The sequence below is a fragment of the Polyodon spathula genome, chromosome 17 (assembly GCF_017654505.1).
Source record: "Polyodon spathula isolate WHYD16114869_AA chromosome 17, ASM1765450v1, whole genome shotgun sequence".
Lineage (NCBI taxonomy): Eukaryota > Metazoa > Chordata > Actinopteri > Acipenseriformes > Polyodontidae > Polyodon > Polyodon spathula.
Window position 1 is genome coordinate 20,448,086 of NC_054550.1, and position 19,590 is coordinate 20,467,675.

At 38.3% G+C, this 19,590-nt stretch overlaps 1 protein-coding gene across 3 annotated transcripts in view; it reads right to left on the minus strand.

Moving 5' to 3' along the window:
* LOC121330200 (zinc finger protein DPF3-like) overlaps positions 1-19,590 on the minus strand; it is a 69,548-nt gene that overhangs the window by 5,778 nt on the left and 44,180 nt on the right. The window contains exon 9 of one of the 3 annotated variants that reach the window (XM_041276541.1): positions 14,009-14,243. The exons of the other annotated variants lie outside the window; for them this stretch is intronic. Within the exon in view, the coding sequence (XP_041132475.1) occupies positions 14,080-14,243 (164 nt within the window). The 3' untranslated portion in view covers positions 14,009-14,079. Of the gene's footprint in view, positions 1-14,008; positions 14,244-19,590 lie in introns of those variants that run through there. 3 annotated transcript variants of the gene reach the window in all.

The window sequence follows — 19,590 nt, forward strand, 5'->3', positions numbered from 1 at the left end:
TGTTATTGTACTAAACTGTTCTTCCAAGAATAAACAGATCCTTAAACAAGTGTGACTGGGATGTGAATGCAAAGCATTACAATCAGTGTTATCACCAAGAGACAGATGCATCACCTCAATGATTGCCAAGTACAGGAACTAGTAATCTCATCCCACGACACTATGCTAGACAGAACTGGTCACTGTGAAAAAGCCTCCATTTTGCAAGATTGGCAGCCATTTTGTGTGTTGTACAGTGTGCTTTGATATGCGGATAGGCACAAGTATGTGGTGGTAAAAACACATTTGAGTACTCCAGCTCTACAAATATACTGTACTGACAGTCCAAAGACAAGCTGAGTAAAACTTGTGCATTTTCACAGTTGCAGCCAGTGGGGTAGTGACATTCTGAACCTTCTCAACACATGATTTGTGTGAAACCACTCCCCACATCCCTCCCCCTCTCCACAGAAATGCCTAGCCCTTAAGTGTTTCCTGGTTATAGCCAGCACATTCACTTGTGAATTAAAAATACAGTATGTTGGTATTTACACAAATGCAACATGTGGGCAAGTGAGATTTGCATTAGTCAACTGTTTGTTGTGAGGATTCATACAAGCTGTCATGTGTTACATAAATATATGCATAGTGTACCCACATACACACACACACACAGTGAGAACATGACACAACTCCGATATTTCTATTGAAGGATTAGTGCAGCTATCCAGTTGCTTTCTTAAATAATCAATCCTCTGGCCACAGAACTGAGACTCATTCATTCTTTATTTTTGTTACAACAAAAATTGACGCAAAGACTTTTCCGGTTTGCATTAAACATGACATAACATTGACAGTCAGTTTCATATAACACTCTACTAACTGGGCTTAGCAGGGGTCCTATTACCTGTAACACATTCACAGGAAGTTAATGGGGAAAAGTAAACAAGTGCTTTAGTCAAACTTATAGTGCTGTAGCAGGGTCATAAGTGAAGATGAAGAAGTGAAACAAAATTATCAAAACAAAAAGGGTTTTGTGAGTATAATAGACAGAGCCTGATCAAAACACATTCAGTTACAGCAGCCAGTGACTTTTTGCTTTAAGGAGAACAAATGTTTTGCTAAAAGTTCTGTTACCAAAAGCAGCACACCTGTACTTGCTGTGCATTACTTCCTGTTCCTGTGCATTTCAAAGGAAAGCTCTGCAGGCCGACTGCAGACACTGTGAGCCTGGTCCTCAGTAATAGTCTCCCACTCACTTTACAAAACTACTGTTAAAATCCACCAGCAAAAAAAAAAAACTATACTAAATCTTGTTTTAGCCTACAGTAAAGCTTCTTGGTGTTTGCCTAACTTGGGCAGCTTTCAAATGTCACTCCTTACAGAAATGACCGTATCTCAGGTGGGAGTTGCATGTGCATTTTATGCAACGTTGCACCTGCCCGCTGTGCAGCACAGTCAGCAAGGTTCTGGAAAGCTGCTAAAGCACTAGACCTGACTGCTGCTCAGATAGATAGCAAACCACAACTCTGCAAAAGGCAATGGGGAGCCAGCTGGCAGCAAAGAAAGGAAGCTGTGCTGTATTAGGATTCCTGTATGACATGTGTGTGCAGAAAATGGAGTAGCTCCAGAACTCAAGGGGGCTTCATATTGGGGTTCCATGCAGGTCTTAAAGGCATTTTATTAAATCTGAATTGTCCATAAACAAATAGTCCACACAAGGGTTTAGTACCAGGGATACAGTAGTAGTAAAAAAAACAGTCAGGACTTAGACTGTGAGTCTTTGTCGTTGTCTTTTGTGTTAGGGATATGTAAAGAAATGAAAGTGAAGGGCTGGAGTAATGCTACTCTCCTGGTTAGATGGCCTTGGGCGGTCTAGTATAAGAGACTATGTGAAAGCAAGGCACGCAAACAGAGAGGTGTTTTTTTTTTTTTTTTTATGTTTGCAATCTCTGTCTTACACCTACATAGCAAATTGAAGTGCACAACATGTAAGGATTATGGCATTATTTGATAAGCTTTAAATACTTTAAATGAAGGGTCATCAATACAGTTTAATTAGATGAGTAGGGAATGCAGCTAGTTGTGCTCTAGGCTTTATCAATAACGTAATGCTTTATTATACTCACCCCTTATGCTTTATGCACCCCACACTGAAATGCACACTTAGAAGTAAAACGTACTTTTAGGACCTTTTTGGACCAACAGTATGCAGTATTGTAGCTATTGTAAAGGGAAGAAACAATGAGCTCTGAGCAGCTTTAGCAGAGGTTAAAAACCTCTCTGTTTGCTTACCTTGCTTTCACTTAGTCTCAATTACTAGACCTCCCATCTAACCAGGAGAGTAGCATTACTCCAGCCCTTCACTTTCATTTATTTAGATATCCCTAACACAAAAGACAAAGACTCTTTGGACAAAAGACTAAATGACAGACGTTAACAAGGCAAGCTGTAGGATGGAGCGCCACATCTAGTTTCTAAAACTGGTACATTCACAGAAACTTGCTTTATTTAAAAAGACCATGCGCTAGATTCTTAAAAGACATTAATACTCAAAACTCATGAGCACTTTCTTTTTTCCACCAAAGGAAAAGAAAACACAAACCAGAAATAAACAGGTTGGATATCACATTTAGGGGCTTGTAAGTCGTCTTAGTTTTATTTTTTTATTTATGTCAGCAATGCTTTACAGTGTTTAACTAATCCCTCACCCCCCCCCGAACACTCACACACAGACTCATACACCTGCTCATTCCAGGTAAATAGGACCAGGGCTATAGGACCAGGTAAAACCATCAAAAATGTGTCAGACATCATAACAAAGCAGGTATGCAGTAGAAGTGCTTCTAGGATGCGCTCAGGATGCCCAGATAACATTTATTAGCCTCATCTCATCTTACTGAAATCTGAAAAAAGACATCAACTGTGTGTTTAATATACAAATACTGACTTGAAGGTTTTATTGAAGAATATACAGTGCCTATAGAAAGTCTACACCCCCTTGAACCTTTTGTTGTGTCAGTGCCTCAGTTTCATGCATTTAAATGAGGATTTTTTTCCCCCACTTATCTACACACCATTATCCACACTGTTAAGGAGAAAAAAGTTGTTACTGAGAAAAAAAATTATATATTCAAAATACAAAACTGAAAGATCATAATTGGGTAAGTCTCCACCCCAGTGTTAATACTTGGTGGAAGCACCTTTGGCAGTAATTACAGCTGTGAGTCTGTTGGGATAGGTCTCTACCAACTTTGCACACCTAGATTTGGCAATATTTGACCATTCTTCTTTACAAAACTGTTCAAGTTCTGTCAAGTTCCTTCGGAAGCATTGATGGACAACAATCTTCAAGTCATGCCACAAATTTTCAATTGGACTTAGGTCAGGGATCTGACTGGGCCACTCAAGGACATTTACTTTTTTGTTCCTTAACAACTCCAGTGTAGCTTTGGCTGTGTGCTTTGGATCGTTGACATGCTGAAAGGTGAACTTCCATCCCAGTTTCAGCTTTCTTGCAGAGGGCAGCAGATTTTCCTCAAGGACTTCTCTGTACTTTGCTCCATTCATTTTCCCTTCTATCCTGACAAGTGCCCCAGTCCCTGCCGATGAGAAACTACCCCATAACACGATGCTGCACCACCACGCGTCACAGTGGGGATGGTGTTCTTTGGGTGATGTGCTGTGTTGGGTTTGCGCTAAACATAACACTTTGCATTTAGGCCAAAAAGTTGCATTTTAGTTTCGTCAGATCACAAAACTTTTTGCCACATGGCTACAGAATCTCGTGACTGTTTTTTTTTTTTTTTTTTTTGCATACTTCAAAACGGGATTCCTTCTTGCCACCCTACCATACAGGCCAGATTTGTGGAGTGCTTGGATTATTGTTGTCACATGCACACTTTGACCAGTCTTGGCCATTAAAGCCTGTAGCTCTTGCAAAGTTGCCATCGGCCTCTTGGTAGCCTCTCTGATCAGTCTCCTTCTTGCTCGGTCATCCAGATTGGAGGGATGGCCTGACCTAGGCAGGGTCTTGGTGATGCCATACACCTTCCACTTCTTAATAAATCGCCTTGAACGTGCTCCAAGGGATATCAAGGCCTTTGATATTTTTTATACCCATCCCCTGATCTGTGCCTTTCAACAACTTTGTCCCAGAGTTCTTTTGAAAGGGCTTTGGTGTTCATGGTTGAGTTTTTGCTTTGAAATGCACTACCCAGCAAAAGGATCCTATAGGAACTGCTGAATTTATCCTGAAATCATGTAAATCACTACAATTTAACACAGGTGGAGGCCACTTAACTTGGTGTGTGATTTTGAAGGCGATTGGTTACACCTGAGCTAATTTTGGATTGCTATTACAAGGGGGTGGACACTTATCCAACCAAGCTATTTCAGTTTTTATTTTTAATTAATTTTCTACACATTTCTAGAATATTTTTTTCACTTGGAAGTTGTGGGGTAGGATGTGTAGATAAATGAAAAAAAAAAATGTATACACACATACACACACACACATATATATATATATATATATATATATATATATATATATATATATATATATATATATATATTAATGCATTTAATTCCAGGCTATAAGGCAACAAAAGGTGAACATTTTGAAAGGGGATGTAGACTTTCTATAGGCACTGTATATCCAATTGGATGTCACTTTTTCAACCCAAGGGACAATACTTTTTCCTATAATGTAAATATGGGTTTTATTAAACCTATGACATCAGCCGGCAATAGTACTACGACTACTGACCTTTGGCGATTACTGGGCTATAGCACAAATTATTAAATTATCCCAATTGGCTAATGCATGGTCACAGGATCTAAAATAGTTACTGCTACAAAGTTATAAACTGGCCAATAGTCACTCTAGCAGTCAACAGTCTAAGAACTATTGCCTGCTGATGTCACTCAATTGTTACGCAATCCAACATCACAGGTTTATGAAAACAGAAATTGACTAGATTGTAGTAGAAAACTGTTGCCCTTGGCATGCAATTTTCAACTTTTTTTCCCCAACCCCTAGGGCTACAGTTTTACGGTTGTGAGTAAAGGGAATTTGTCATGTTGATTTCACTGGCCCTGATTAGCTTTGGTGAGGTAGTCCAAGGTTATTGCTAATTGCGGTCTGTGAAACCAGCCAGTTTGGAAATCTACGGCTGAACCACGTAAAAAACATCAAAGGATTCACTCCAAAACGAGAACAAACAATACAGTCTCTCAAAGAGACACAAACCACATTAAAATCCACAATTACACAAGTAGTAAAACTAGGCAGCGCTTAGTAGTACCCTAATTATAGTTAAATATACAGTGTTATGAGTATCACAGCAAAATGAACACCAGCACACAGCAAAAAAGAACATCCATTATGCCTGTAGGTGGGTTCTTCACAACAGAATGTTTTGCTCTTTAGTCAGATTTAATTTTACTGTATTTTTTTTCTTTTTAATCACAGTATGCATTAAATATTCCAATGTGTACGGCTCATATTTAACTTTCACGACAAACATTTTGTATTTCATTTCAAGTACTGCTTTTTTTTTTTTTTTTTTTTTTAAGTGCATGAGAGGTGAAACTATCATTTATCATTCACCCAAAACATTTAAAGCCCAATCAACATCCTTACAATACAAATAGGACCCATCAGAATGCAAAGAGGAAAGTAACTGAGTCAATTTGAGAATGACACCAAACCAATGAACGAGGAACAGAAACTGGCAAGTAGTACATCTCCAAAAGTAGACAGCACGCCTAACAACCACCGTGAAGCAGAGCAACCAGACCTAGAAATACACGTCTGTATACATCATACAGGACATGTTGCCTTCTCAACCATGGCAGCTCAGCTGAGCTTCAAACAGACACCATTTCCACAACCGTGCCCCCAGGAAACAAAGTTCTTTCTGTCACACAACCAATACAAATCAATCACTGCACAAATTTAAAAACAAATCCAATATACCATGACCTAACTGAAAGTATCAGATTTATTTTTCAGTCGTCAGCCTCTTCATATTTTCAGTTGCCTATGGCATATCCTCTATATATAAAACTTGCTTAAACAGGGACAAGGTAAGTTATACTGGGGGGAGCGTTATACTAAAATATTTTTTTCAAGAATAAATAAAACACAGTGCACATTACGGTACTGATTACATTTACTGAACACTACACCTAACACCCTGCATATGAAATAAAACAAAAAGAAAAAAGTACTGTAAAACTGAAATATTAAATGCAAAAGGAGTACAATCATATGCATTTATATAAAGAGAATACAGCAGGTGGGAAATTAATGCAAAGTACAGTCAAGTGTATTGCCTGCTGTGGCTTATTTTTAAATGTAAAATCTTATTCAGTGCAATACTGTAATAGTACAAACCTGTACATAATAAAATAAAAAAATGCATGTGTGTACAGATCTAGATTTCTAACCTGTTACTGCTGTTCTTTTGTTTCTGTGCTTTGTCGTGCGTTGTTGAGTCAGTGAGACTTTTTTAATTGAAACAGTAAGCCCCTATCTGTCAATGATGTACATGTTACTGAAGCTGTGTTTTTACTGTTCTTTTCTAAGTACCCAAAGCAGTTTACACGTTAGTTGATTAGTTGCATCACACCGTTAGATAATGCAAGCTCCCTGGCTTGCTGTTTGCTTATTGCGTTGGATAACAGGGAGAGCATGGTGCAGCAAATCAAATACAGGAATGCAATACACAGAATGTAACTACATAGCCTTGTAAAACTGTTCAAAAATTAGGAGACATTAATTATGCACTTTATAGCCAAGGGCGAGATTAACCGAGAGCGCTTAACTTAATTAGGTTACTGTCGTTCATTCTTTTCAAAATAAAACATGATATTCATGATATGAATTCCGCAGAGCAAACGTTCACTTTTCATTTTTTTTCACAAGTTCATTTTTCAGCACCAAGGAATTTGTCAAGGAGATGCATTCTTTAGCCAGAATAGGTGGGAAAGAAAGGATCCAATGCTCAGCATTTACACAAAACTATTAAACAACACTGCAAAACTTAGAACTACTGAAAGAAATTGCATATTTCTTTTCTCTTCTTCTCTTTTCCATTCTTGCCTATGTGACAAATTAGCCACTCACACCTGTAAAAGCTTATTGTCCTGTTCATGGATAACCAGCACACATCCAGGCCTCTTAATGTGACCATTAAAGACACCATTCACTCTCCAAAATAGCATGAGTGCATCTCAAACCATTCCAACATGCCAGCTGCCATAGCCGCTTTATCACTAGTAGCTTTTGAAAAGTGAACGAGATGGGGGTACCTGACACCCTTCCAGGATCCTGATAACTAACTGATCCCAGGACTGCATCCAGGATCCTGATAGCTAACTGATCCCAGGACTGCATCCAGGATCCTGATAGCTAACTGATCCCAGGACTGCATCCAGGATCCTGATAGCTAACTGATCCCAGGACTGCATCCAGGATCCTGATAGCTAACTGATCCCAGGACTGCATCCAGGATCCTGATAGCTAACTGATCCCAGGACTGCAACAGCAGTAAGGCTACGGCTTAGCAACCCACTCCAGATACCCAAAAGTGTCTCCTACCCTCTGTCCTGAATCTGCCTCAACTTTCAAATGCGTCCTGTTTATTTATTTATTTTTTTTAAGGATTTACACCATCGCTTGTTCTGTATACCTGCCATGTTGCTGCTGCATTGTTTGCTTCAAGTATATGAACACAGGCCAAATAAACTGAATCAGTGTTCAACCTTGTACAGGTATCAGCAAAACAACAAGTGGGCTGAACCCTCCTTCATGTCTGACCCTAGCAGTCCTTTATTAAACTTACAAAGTATATCTTTTTAAAATTAATTTATTTTCCATTTTAAAAAAACCAAAACACACAAAAAACCCTGAAAAACGTACACCAAACATAAATCATGAACAAAAAATAAAACCAAGCTATTTGCACTAAGCAGCACATTTTCAGAAATGCTAATTAAATTCCTAATACAAATTGCAACTTCTTTCTTCTACTATTATTATTATTCCAGATTTTGCAGTTCAACTGGTTTTGTCCTCCTGCAACCTCAGTGGTGCCTATGGCTGTATTGCACTATTGAAGCAGTCCAATGGGCAGGTCCGCCTGCTATGTGAATTTGGGGGCGGACAGGCTGGCTGACTGGCTCCCTCCCTGGGGTCCTGGTCCAGGTGGAGGGGGAGGGGAGAGGCGGGGGCTGCACCTCCGTCGTGTGGCTAGGAGGCTGGAATCTGGAGCAGGCTGGATCCTAGGGAGGGAAGGGGGATGACGATCGTTGGATGGGCAAAAGTAGAAACACAATCAAACCATCAACAGAGAGGGTTCAATGTTCAACTCACAGCTTCCACCAGCTCAGAAAGAATACACATGTTCTACAAAATGCCTCTAAATCTTACTAGTCATGCACTTTCATTTTTTACATAGGACTCAAATGTGCAGCTTTGAAAGAAACAGTTTATTAAATATACATTGATACCTGGTACTACACCAGGGTAAAGAAAGTTCTCAGTTTTGATGCCCTGTTATCCTTGCATTTCCTAGGTCATTTCACTTCAGTAGCGTCCTGTGGGTCAAAGAATGTTACTGGCTGAAAGGATAATAATATAATAATAATCTTTATTTTTATATAGCACCTTTCATAGGGGACCACAATCACAAAGCGCTTTACAAGATACGAGACTAGGGTGTGTGTACTATGCATCAGTTGCAGAGTCACTTCCAACAACGTCTCGCCCAAAAGACTGAGCACTAGGAGGTTAAGTGACTTGCTCAGGGTCACACAATGAGTCAGTGGCTGAGCTGGTATTTGAACCGGGGACCTCCTGGTTACAAGCCTGTTTCTTTAACCACTGGATCTGACAGCCTTCTATATGTCAGTCAACAGGGGAAACAGCTGGCTGATTAACAACAAGAAAGAAGGCTCTGAAGGGATGGGGACAATTTAACTCTCCAGGTGATATGATCAAGGAAGTGCAACACTACCTGAAAGCATAGCCTGCAACACTGAGATTTCTTTAACCAAGTGTAGTACCAAATATCTTGTTTTTAAAGGAGTTTACTTTAACATGCGTTTTTCTTCAAAACTGCACATTTCAGACCAACAAAGCAAATGAAAGTGCATGAAGTAAGACTTATGAAATGATTTGGTTAGCTACAACACTAAGCATTGGTCCTGCGTTTATGTTTCTAGATCTCTTGAAAAGATTTTATACGATCCCTTGATAGAGATATGCGTGGAGATGAAATGAGAGAGATCTGTTTTTACAATAAAGAATGCATGAGATAGTTAAGGTGTGGATTCAATTAAAAACCACAGGGCTGCTTCCCTGCTCTACAGCGCGATCAATAAAACTGGCAAAGCAGACACTGAATACGCACCACTGAATAATGCAGCAAAACAGTGTGCCAGTGTTTTAAGATTTAATTTTATTTAGCAGTCAAATCCCATATTTTTGTCTTCTGTGCTTATTACAATGACTCCAATGTTGTGCATGATATTTTCTGTGTCAAGGTGCTTTGACCTGACTTCTTCAGTTCTAATTGTCGACCATTGACATATGTAACCTAGGCTAGATTAGCCATCGTGTCTTTATAAAGTTACTGAAAATGTGTGGCAGCAATATATATTTAAAAAAAAAAAAAAAAGCACCTTAGACTCCATCTCTTCACAGCACTTTGGATCTTGCTTCTATAGAAGCACTCTGGGTGCTCTAGCCTAGCTTACATACTTTACTGGCTCTTCTATAGTGGCAATCTGGGTGGTCTAGCCTGTGTCACTGGTTCTTACTTCTATAGTGGTATTTGGATGATCTTTATGGATTATTATGGATTTTCTTGTATTTATTGCATTTTGTAAAGCGCTTTGTGATGGTTTTCCACTATGAAAGGTGCTATATAAAATAAAGACTGATTGATTGAGTGATCTAGCCTGGGTTACACAGAGTACGTCTAGAACTGAGGAGCAGCACCTTAAAGCAGACTATACCAAAAAACTTGGGAAAGAAAACACTCAGTAATTGCACCATAAAAAAAAAAGGTCATACTATACCGAGCATCAAAAGAAACTTAGCACTATTACAACACATTTATTTCGAAAACAAAAGGTATATAAATGATGGATATTGACAAAATGTTTTTGGTTTCTTTTTAATCACTCGATCACTCATCCTTGACCATGACACGCTTGAGTGACTATGACTGAAGCATATGCACTTAATCACCTAATTAGTGAGACAGTTGATTGGACACTGGATATGGAGTAATTTCAGCTGTTGAATTGCAAGCTTGAATAAAACCAATAAAGAAAAAAAAAACACAGAAAAAAACAACATGCCACGCCTGTCAAGAAAGCAGCACCTTTGTTCAATCGGCATGTTGGAGGCTGGACTAGGGCAGCGTACTGTGGCTCCTCGTCTTGGGTGCTCACAGCCAGCAATTTCAAACCTGGTTAGGCGGTATAACCAGACACACTGAGTCACAACACCTTCCCAAGATCGACAGATCATTTTGCAGCATCTTCTTAATGTCAATTGTTAATCAGCACAATAAAACATCACTGCACCTGCTCTAAAACAGAGTTAGTCATTTTTTGATCCAAAAATGTGTGAATTTTATCCACATAAGCGATACGTTTCTTTTGATGCTCAGTATATTAAAAATGTAATTTGAAGCTTGTTCTTTAAAACACAAGTATATAGTGTTGCTATAGAACTGGGCAATGAAGGAAATAAGTTAACAACACCATGGAAACACAAGTAAATGTCCCTATGTAAATGTAGGGTTACCATGAAAAGGAATGCAATGGAATCTGTTAAAATAAACACCAATGTCCTTGTGTGTAATTGGGGTGTTTTTTTTTTTCTTTCTGAAAAGGGGTTTCTTTAAAAAAAAAAAAAATTTTAAAAAGGGCTGGGCTCACATTTACAGGGGTACAGCATAATCATGTATCACTAGCTGGCTGCCTGGAACATTATTCTTCAGTCCTAATAATTTGTAAAATGGTAACAAAATTGTAACAAGCTAATAATTGCGCTGATGATAAATGTATATTGAGGGCATTCTGGCTTATGTAGTTTGGAACTGACAAACGAAAACTAGCATTCATTTTTAAAGGCTTGACAGGCATTGCAAGTTTGCATTCCTTTTCCATAACCCTCATTTGTCTTACTGCTATACCGTAATGCAGAACAATTGCATTAAGCTCTACGGTGCAGAAAGAGTGTCGATTTACTTTATTTCATGCACTGACAAAGCAAGGCTGGGAGATTAGGGCCCTGTAGAATATGATCCCGCCCTTTAATTTCACATGGTTTAGCTTAAATGATACATTAAAAATAAATGGAAAAGTGTAGTTAGTGGCGATTCAGAGTCACTTGAGTGTGTGAGGCTGTATATATACAAATAAAATGTGTGAAGACTTCATCCAGGAAGCATGCATTCTGAAATGGACTAAAACCAAAGACTCTCATTGCTTTGCTGGTAGAGTAGTGTATGGCCATCAACAGTTTTAGAGAACCTTAGCTAATGTGAATGAGAAGCAGGTGTAAGAGTTGTATCCAATCATTTTTAATTGATTGTGTAGGAAGCAGTTTGGGAATGCACAGCACTGGCACTTCCTCACAGCTGGGTGCACTTTAATGATATGAGTAGCAAAAGCTTTATGTTAACCTGATTAAACAGCAAGAGTGGGAACAAGGTATGAGTCACAATGAAAGTCAGGCTCAATATTGTCACAGTTTCTACTGTGGCCAGCAGGGGAGTGGTTTTTTGCTTTTCTACAGCTGCTTCAATTCGCTGTTTGCTGGATTTTCATTTGCTTCAAGTATTCCAGGAAGCTGTAAAGTGCTGACGAGCTTGGTGGAATTCTGCACACATCTCAATAAGCTGTTAACGCTGCGTGGCATTGCTCTTGTTGGGATAATAAAGATGCACAAGGCTTATTCACCGTTCTGAGGTCAGTATATGAACTAATAACAGCCTTCTACACAGCGCAGGGACAAGCTAAAGCAGCTTGCATGGTGCTGAATTCTGGAGCTCTTTCGCTCTGTGACTAATGCCTTTTCTCCACCAGCATTGTTTAGCCCCCAAGTGACAATAATAATATTGTGGAAGGTGTGGGTTAGGGTTGGGGATAATTCCTTTTTTTTTCAATTCCAATTCCAATTCAATTTCTTTTTAAAAAAATCAATTCCCTTTTTATCAATTCCAATTCAAATTCCTCGAAAGGTATTCCTTTGAAGGACCTGACATGGAATTGTAATTGACTAAAAGGGAATGTAAATGGGAATTGGAATTGGGAATCTGGTATGGGTTTCAGGGAGTTTGTGCATTTCAGACCATTGCTGTTTGAATGATAACAGCATGGAAGCATGGAGTCTAAGGGAGGCAGTCTTGTGTTTCACCTGTAATGTAACCAGGGGTGTGTGACAAATAGGATTCTGTGGCTTCTCTCTCCTCCCATTTCAAATGTGTTTGGGTTTCACAGTGCTTTAGAATACTACTGTAATTCTGGTTTCTTTGATATGAAAGAGATCACAAAACCACTTGTTTTTTTCAAGGAACATCTACTAAAACACAAAATGGTGCTGAATTTCAAAATACTAAAAATAACTTAATAAATTCAATGACAAGTGCTTGAATTAGAAGTCTTTCTCACTGTGCTGAAGACATTGAAAAAGACTTTCAGTTGAAAAGTTTGTCATTTAATTTATTACTTTTCTTTGAATATTTCTAAATTCGAGGATCCTAAATTGAAAGTTGAATGTGATGTTTCTGGAATCTAACCTAAGCTCATGCTGGTATCTTAAATTAAAAAATAGGCTAGTCGTATTTCCCTGCTAACTGGACGGGGAATAGTGTCAGCCATGCAAAAACACTAATTCTGGTACTTGCAGACCCAACAGTAAGATCTTTTTGGGACACTTTAGAGTGGGGACAATCCACATCACAAAATACTATAGCACCGTCCGGAAACTATTGAGTGTTGATATCCGAGGCAGCGGCCGTACCTGCAAGATAACTGACCACAGCGGCAGTCACTTGTCCCAAACCGAACAAATGTTTTTGTTTAAGACAACATTGTTAAATGTTTTTTGGTTTTATTTTCACCTGGATCACTTCGGATGCTTTTGTTAATGTTGGCATTGAAAGTCCTGGTAGTTTTCACCTGTGGCAGGCTGACTGCTCTGATTGGTTGAATTTAATTGGTCTGCAGATACCAGAATTAATGTACAAGGTACCCCGATTAGCAGGGTAATACACAGGCATGTTAATAGAAAAAACTCTGTGGGGCAGTTGTTTTGCATAACCGGTTTCAAAGCCAATGTGTAGTGCCCTATAGGGTAGTTTCACTATTGGTTGAAGGAACAAAAACAGCTGTAAATGGTACTTACCTTTCAGCTTTCCAAAGTGCGCTCCCCGCATGGTGCCAGAGGGTCTCCTGACACCCCCTCCCCGACTCCCCCCATCCCCAGCTCCCAGGATCCTCTGTGGCTACACTAGGTGGTCACAGTCAGACAGCTTTCAAGTGGGTTTTCTAGTGGTGAATCTTTTTTTAACCCTTTTGGTTATATTCCTGAAATCCAAATCCCCCCCAGTATTGCTAGCGGGGATTGCCAAGGCTATTATTTTTTCTCCTTCTTTCACAAATATCCAATGGAACAGATTTAATTTTGTTTCCTTGTGTTTTAACAAGTCTTTTTTCTTCTTAATTTTCACACAGGCTGGTTGCTTTCTTTACACATATTGTACAAATCAATCCACATTTTTAGGGTTTCAGTTTTTAAATATTGTTTAACTCAAACTAAAAGCATCACTATGCTTCTGTATTAAATAAAATTACATTAAAATTAAATAAACTGGCTGCAGATCATTGTTCCTAAAAAGTGGCGTTCCGTCCCTCTATTGTTTCCGCAGAGTCAAACAATAATAAAAAAAAAGCTTAAGGCTCCAAAAAAATAAAAATAAAAAAATAAAGCAGCATAAATTGTCAGCTAACTAAAAAAACAGCATTCTCTTCAGAAGAAAAAAAAATAGTTTTTGTTTTCCTGTTTTATTTTTATCTGCATCTGGGGGAGCCCATGCTGCCGTTGGACAGAGGCTCATCAAAATCTTCATCATCAAAGCCATGAAACGTGGAGGTGTCGCTTTCCGAGGTGGCCCCAAACAAGTCCTCCGTGCCGCAGCCCGTCTTCCTCTCCTCTGTCCCTCGACCACGGGCAGCTGACATGTATGATGAATATATCAGCACCGGGGTTTAGAAACACACAGCATTAGCTACTACAGCAGTCAACCTGGCTGATCGCTCTATAACACCATAACTAAAATACCATGAACTGTTTCAAAAATAAAATGTTAAACAATGGTTTCTTGTAAATCTATCTATCTATCTATCTATCTTCAATTTTCCCCTTGAGATGTTTATATTTAACTTTTTTAGAACATCGTGCCACCAGATGGCCAACTATTGTAATTGCTATTTTTGTTAAAAACAATAAAAAAGATATATATATATATATATATATATATATATATATATATATATATATATATATATATAAACACAGTGCCATTACATTTGTTTTAATGAATGCTGATATAAAAAAAAAGAGACTCAGACAATATACGCTGTCCCTTTTCCCTCCCCAATCATGATACTGCAAATAGAAGACACACATCAAAAGACTTGTGTCCCTGAATCTTTGTAGTCATCAGTGTTTTGCTGTAACAAGCCAGCGAAATCTCTCTATAAACTGTCAGGCACACCCAGAAATGGTCAATGTTGCAGAAAGCTCTAAAAAGAGACAGACATTAACATATAATATACTCAAGGCCCTTTATTTTCATTTTTACAGATTTTACCAGCAAAAGATATAGCAATTTGGTCCACTAAGGCATGTTGCCCGTGCTAGTTAAGGCTAACAAGTAAGTGATGTTGTATTAGATTACACGTGGTAGCTCCATTTACATATATAATGAATTAGTGCAATACAAGGCTGTCAGTTTAAATAAAGTACAGGGAGATGCACACAAGCTTGCCTGTATCTGTATGTTTGGTTCTCCGCTTCTGCACAGTCACTCAGACAACTGATAGGCCTATGTGTTAACATCACCCTCATTATTTACCCCAAAAACAGGCTAATTAAGGATTTACATGGATTTTCACTTTGATTTTTTTGTTTAGTACATATTTTAAAAAAAAAAGGCTTTAATTATATTACACTAATTTGCTGAGATGCATACGTTTTGTGGTAATAATAAATATAAAATATATAACAGATACTGTTTCGGTTTTCTTCTTTAACTACATGTTATAAAAACATTGCACATAGTGCTGCTAACACAAGCTAATTTCACACCACTCAATGTTAGAACAGCCAGTAACTCTGACCTACAGTGGAGTGGACACCAGCTTGTATTGTACAACACCCTATAGAATGAACACAAATTGCTTCATAAAGTCGAATGAAACCTTCTGATTAATGTTATGTTATGTTGGACTTTTCCAAATCTAACATTAAATACTGTACTACTATTATGGCTTCCAGTAGACTTTTGCAACATCATTTTGTAGTTTCCATGCTGTTAAATAAAATCTCAATTATGTTCATAAAGTTTATTTTTTATTAAAAATGTCTCAATCCTAAACTTGTAGGCGATGCAAAACTTTTGACCATAGCCAAAACAGTTGTGCAGCTTCGAATCTAGCCACAGATTACCTCAGTGTGTGCTTTGCCTGTATATTTTTATCCATCTGTGCTTCAGTAGCCCCATTAGAAAGTCAAACACTGAAGAGTGCTTTTGTTCATATTTTGTATTAACATTAAACTGTCCAACTTAAGTCACAATGCAGCTCTGCATCAGTGGAAGCAATTGCTAAAAACTGGTCATTGCACTCAACCCTACCCCACTAGGTGCTGTCTGTGTTACAGCATGGTCTCACTCAAAGTCAATCACTGCTGCTAGTCACTGCTGTTCGTTATATCTACTGCACACACTCAGTAAAGTGGCTGCTGTGCACCACAGGGTAACAGCCCAAGCACGTCCATAAGCAAAGGACATGCTCCCCATCACAGAAATGCAGACACCAATTAAAAGAATGAAAAAGGGCTATAAAACCACACAGAACTAATACGCTAGTCCCTTCTGAACTGGAAACACAGAGCACCAAACCCTCATTTTTTTTTACTTTTTTTTTTTTTTTTTTTTTTTTTTTTTTTTTAAAAGTAATAGAGTAAAGCCTCTATTGGTTTCCAGTGTGTGCCGTTTTAAAAGAGTGCTAACCCATGCTATAAAATCTATTTTCTTATTAACAATAGCAACATTATTGTGCAGATATTTTGTTTCTCTGCTTGATTTTCAGGACGTGTAGATTTTTGCCAATACAATGCAATACCTGTACGGCAGGTCACACTGTCGGATCACCGCAGTAAATCTTTATCCACAGCACCAGAAGTGATTAGCTACCAGGAAGAAACAGTACATATGCATAGTAATCGAATCAAACAGAGAACCAAGAGATATTCAGCCCATGAATCAGATATCATGTTGCTAACGCTAAGAAGGGTTAACAAGTCTCAGGTCTTTATGTATTTATTACGTTTTCAAAAAAAGTTTAATTGTTGCTAGAGAAGATTTTGCTTTCTCCCCAGCAAGTTCCGAACCGCATTAAGTGACAGGCTGCCTGGTGTGCGGCAAAACTCTGTATTCATTTGATTTTCACCGTACCCTACCGTTGTTGAGAAGTCAGGAACAAAAAAGCGTTCATTTCCACACCAAAACAAACACAAACACAAAAAGAACAATGAGATCTGCAAAATATTGAAATAAAATGTAAGCTGAAGAACAATGCAGTTCCATTTTCAATTCCCCCTCTATACACTGGTAAAGTCAGTAGGGCTGCTTTAAGCCTGCACACACACAAGCACAGACAATAATCTTGCTGCATACATGACATGTGTTTGTGTCCGATATATATGCGCATCATGTTCAATTCAGATCTAGATATAATGCAAAATGACTGTTTCATAGTTAGGATACTAACATATTGTATAAAATGGGTGGTTAGTAAGTCAATCACAGCACAGAGACCCATCTGCTGGAAGCATTAAGTGATATGCAACAAGATTCAGACTCAAGAGAGCCCTGCAGTGCACCTCAAATCTAAAAAAAAAAAAAAAAGTTCTTGATTGGAACTGTGTAATATGGGCATCATTCACCTCAAGAAAGAGAAAACATTATGAACAGCCGAAAGCATGATTTTCACAACACGACAGACAGCATCCTTCAGAAAGGGTTGGGAATGGTTTTCTGTAGCAGCACTGCAACATGATTAATCAACCCTGTGTGCATTCTGGCACAACTACAGGCACAAACACATACACATGCAAACTAGCAAGCAGCTACATTAAATAAACAGATATATTTGATAGTGAAATGGATCTGGTATATTGATTTCAGCTACTTCAATGCTGAAACATGCATAACTGAAGACATCAGTAGAAATATTTGATGTCACAAGTTTTTTAAACTGAGAAAACAGTATTATCTGATTGAGACTCATTGTTAACCTGACACATGAAGCGGCATTTCTGTGCAAGCCGTTTAAAAAACTCACTTACTTGCAGGATTTGAATATGTACCATCACTGATTTCATCAATTACAATGTGTTATGAATTATGAACCAAAAAAGGGGCAAACACCAAAAATGATTCACTTTTGAATGTTTTGTTGTTTATTTTCTTAGGGCAAGGGAGTGCGAATGGGAAGTACTTGCACTAGCATTCACTGATAAAAAATGCTAAAAACTAACCTGGATAGTGGCTTCATCGAGTAGTTTAAAAATTCTGATTGTGGATCAATGAATGGGAACAAAGCAGTTAAGCAGCATGGCAGGGAGGGGATTGACAATGCAGATGTAATGCTTTCCTGTGAAGGGGGGCCTGCGAATGGCATTGTTTTGTACCGGATTTTGCAGACATCAAGCTAAATGGAACACTTTCATTCTGCTGAGCTGTTTTCTGATGGAAATGGTTTCCTGTACACCAGTTTGCACTGGATGAGTGTATTAGCAAAACCTCTGCAAAGAAATCTACTGACAAGCTAGTGAACGTTAAGTGCTTGAAACATTATCCTCGGTTTCATTATAAAAATCATATTGAGCTTTCTCTAGGTGCAGTAATGGAAGATATCCACTAGATGGTGTTTAGACAAAAACGGAGCTTTTTTAGAACCAGATTCTGTGTGGTGTGTTTTATTGCCGAGAACCTGAAATCTTTACTTGCTATTTTGTTATCAGAGTCAATTAAAAAACAAACAAACAAACAAACAAACAAACAAAAAAACTGTGGACCCTAGATTAGTGAAGGATCTTTACATAAAAAAAAACAGCACATGTAATATTTATAACAGCGGTCTGATAGCGAGTGATCCAATTGTGAATTAACAAGCACTTGTATATAGTGTATCAGAAACCAAGGCAGACACTATCAGCATGTCTATGATATTTGTACAAGTACAGTGTGTATCACCTGCAGCTTTGAATCGAAATGCGGTCGTGACCTATATTAATGTGTAGAAACGCCCTCTCTTCCTGCAGACTCACAGCAGGTTAGTAGCTGGAGTGCAGTGTGAGGAGAGCAGGGAAACACACGCAGGCTTATCACATGCACAGAGCGAGGTATGCAGGGTGCAAGCCAGGCCACCAGTATACTTTACTGCAGGCTCCATGGGAGATGGGGGGACTGTGAATTTTATCTTTAGTACACAACTGAGAGAAAACCAGAAACTAAACAGAAATAAATAAAAGCCCATAAATAAATAAGAACTAAAAAAAAATATATATATATATTGGGGATGTTGATGTATAACCTACAGCGATTTCACAAAAAAATTGAAATTTGGTGCAGTTTTAAACAAACACACATTTAAGAAATAGAAAAACAAACTATTAGACATTTTCTTTACTGTTTTTTTTTTCATTGCAATGTGGGTAGAAGTTGTTAAAAAAACACTATTAATATCGATTGTAACAGTCCTTTTAGGAGCTGTTGAGTACTGACTGTTCAAAAACACTCCGAGGCATAGCTGTGACTTCCCCAATCAAGGGACTATTACTATTTTGAAGTGCGTAGAAGCAGTTAGACCATTTGCTTGTTAGTCTTATATCATTACAATTATTTTATTCCTAGCTTGCCTTTGCACTTGCTTCGTGTCAATTTACTTCACAATTGTCGCCTTTTTCAAAATGTATTCAATTCCTTTTGCCCTCGGAGTAATGTAATCCACTAACTTCCCCAGCTTCCTTCTCTCTAAGGGGCTCTTGTCCTGACTCTGCACTAGTTCTGGCATTGTATAAATCTAACTGCGCTTTTATGGACTATATTTAAAATTATTCCCCATAAACACACTGCAAATGAATATTCCTTACTCTACAACACATTTCCTTTTCTAAACCACAGCCCTTGTTTTACTTAGTAAATACATGGCAGGGCAAATATCTGATCTATATTATGTACAACAGGCTCTCGTTACTCGCAACCTGCATAGTCCAAAGTACCCTACAACACA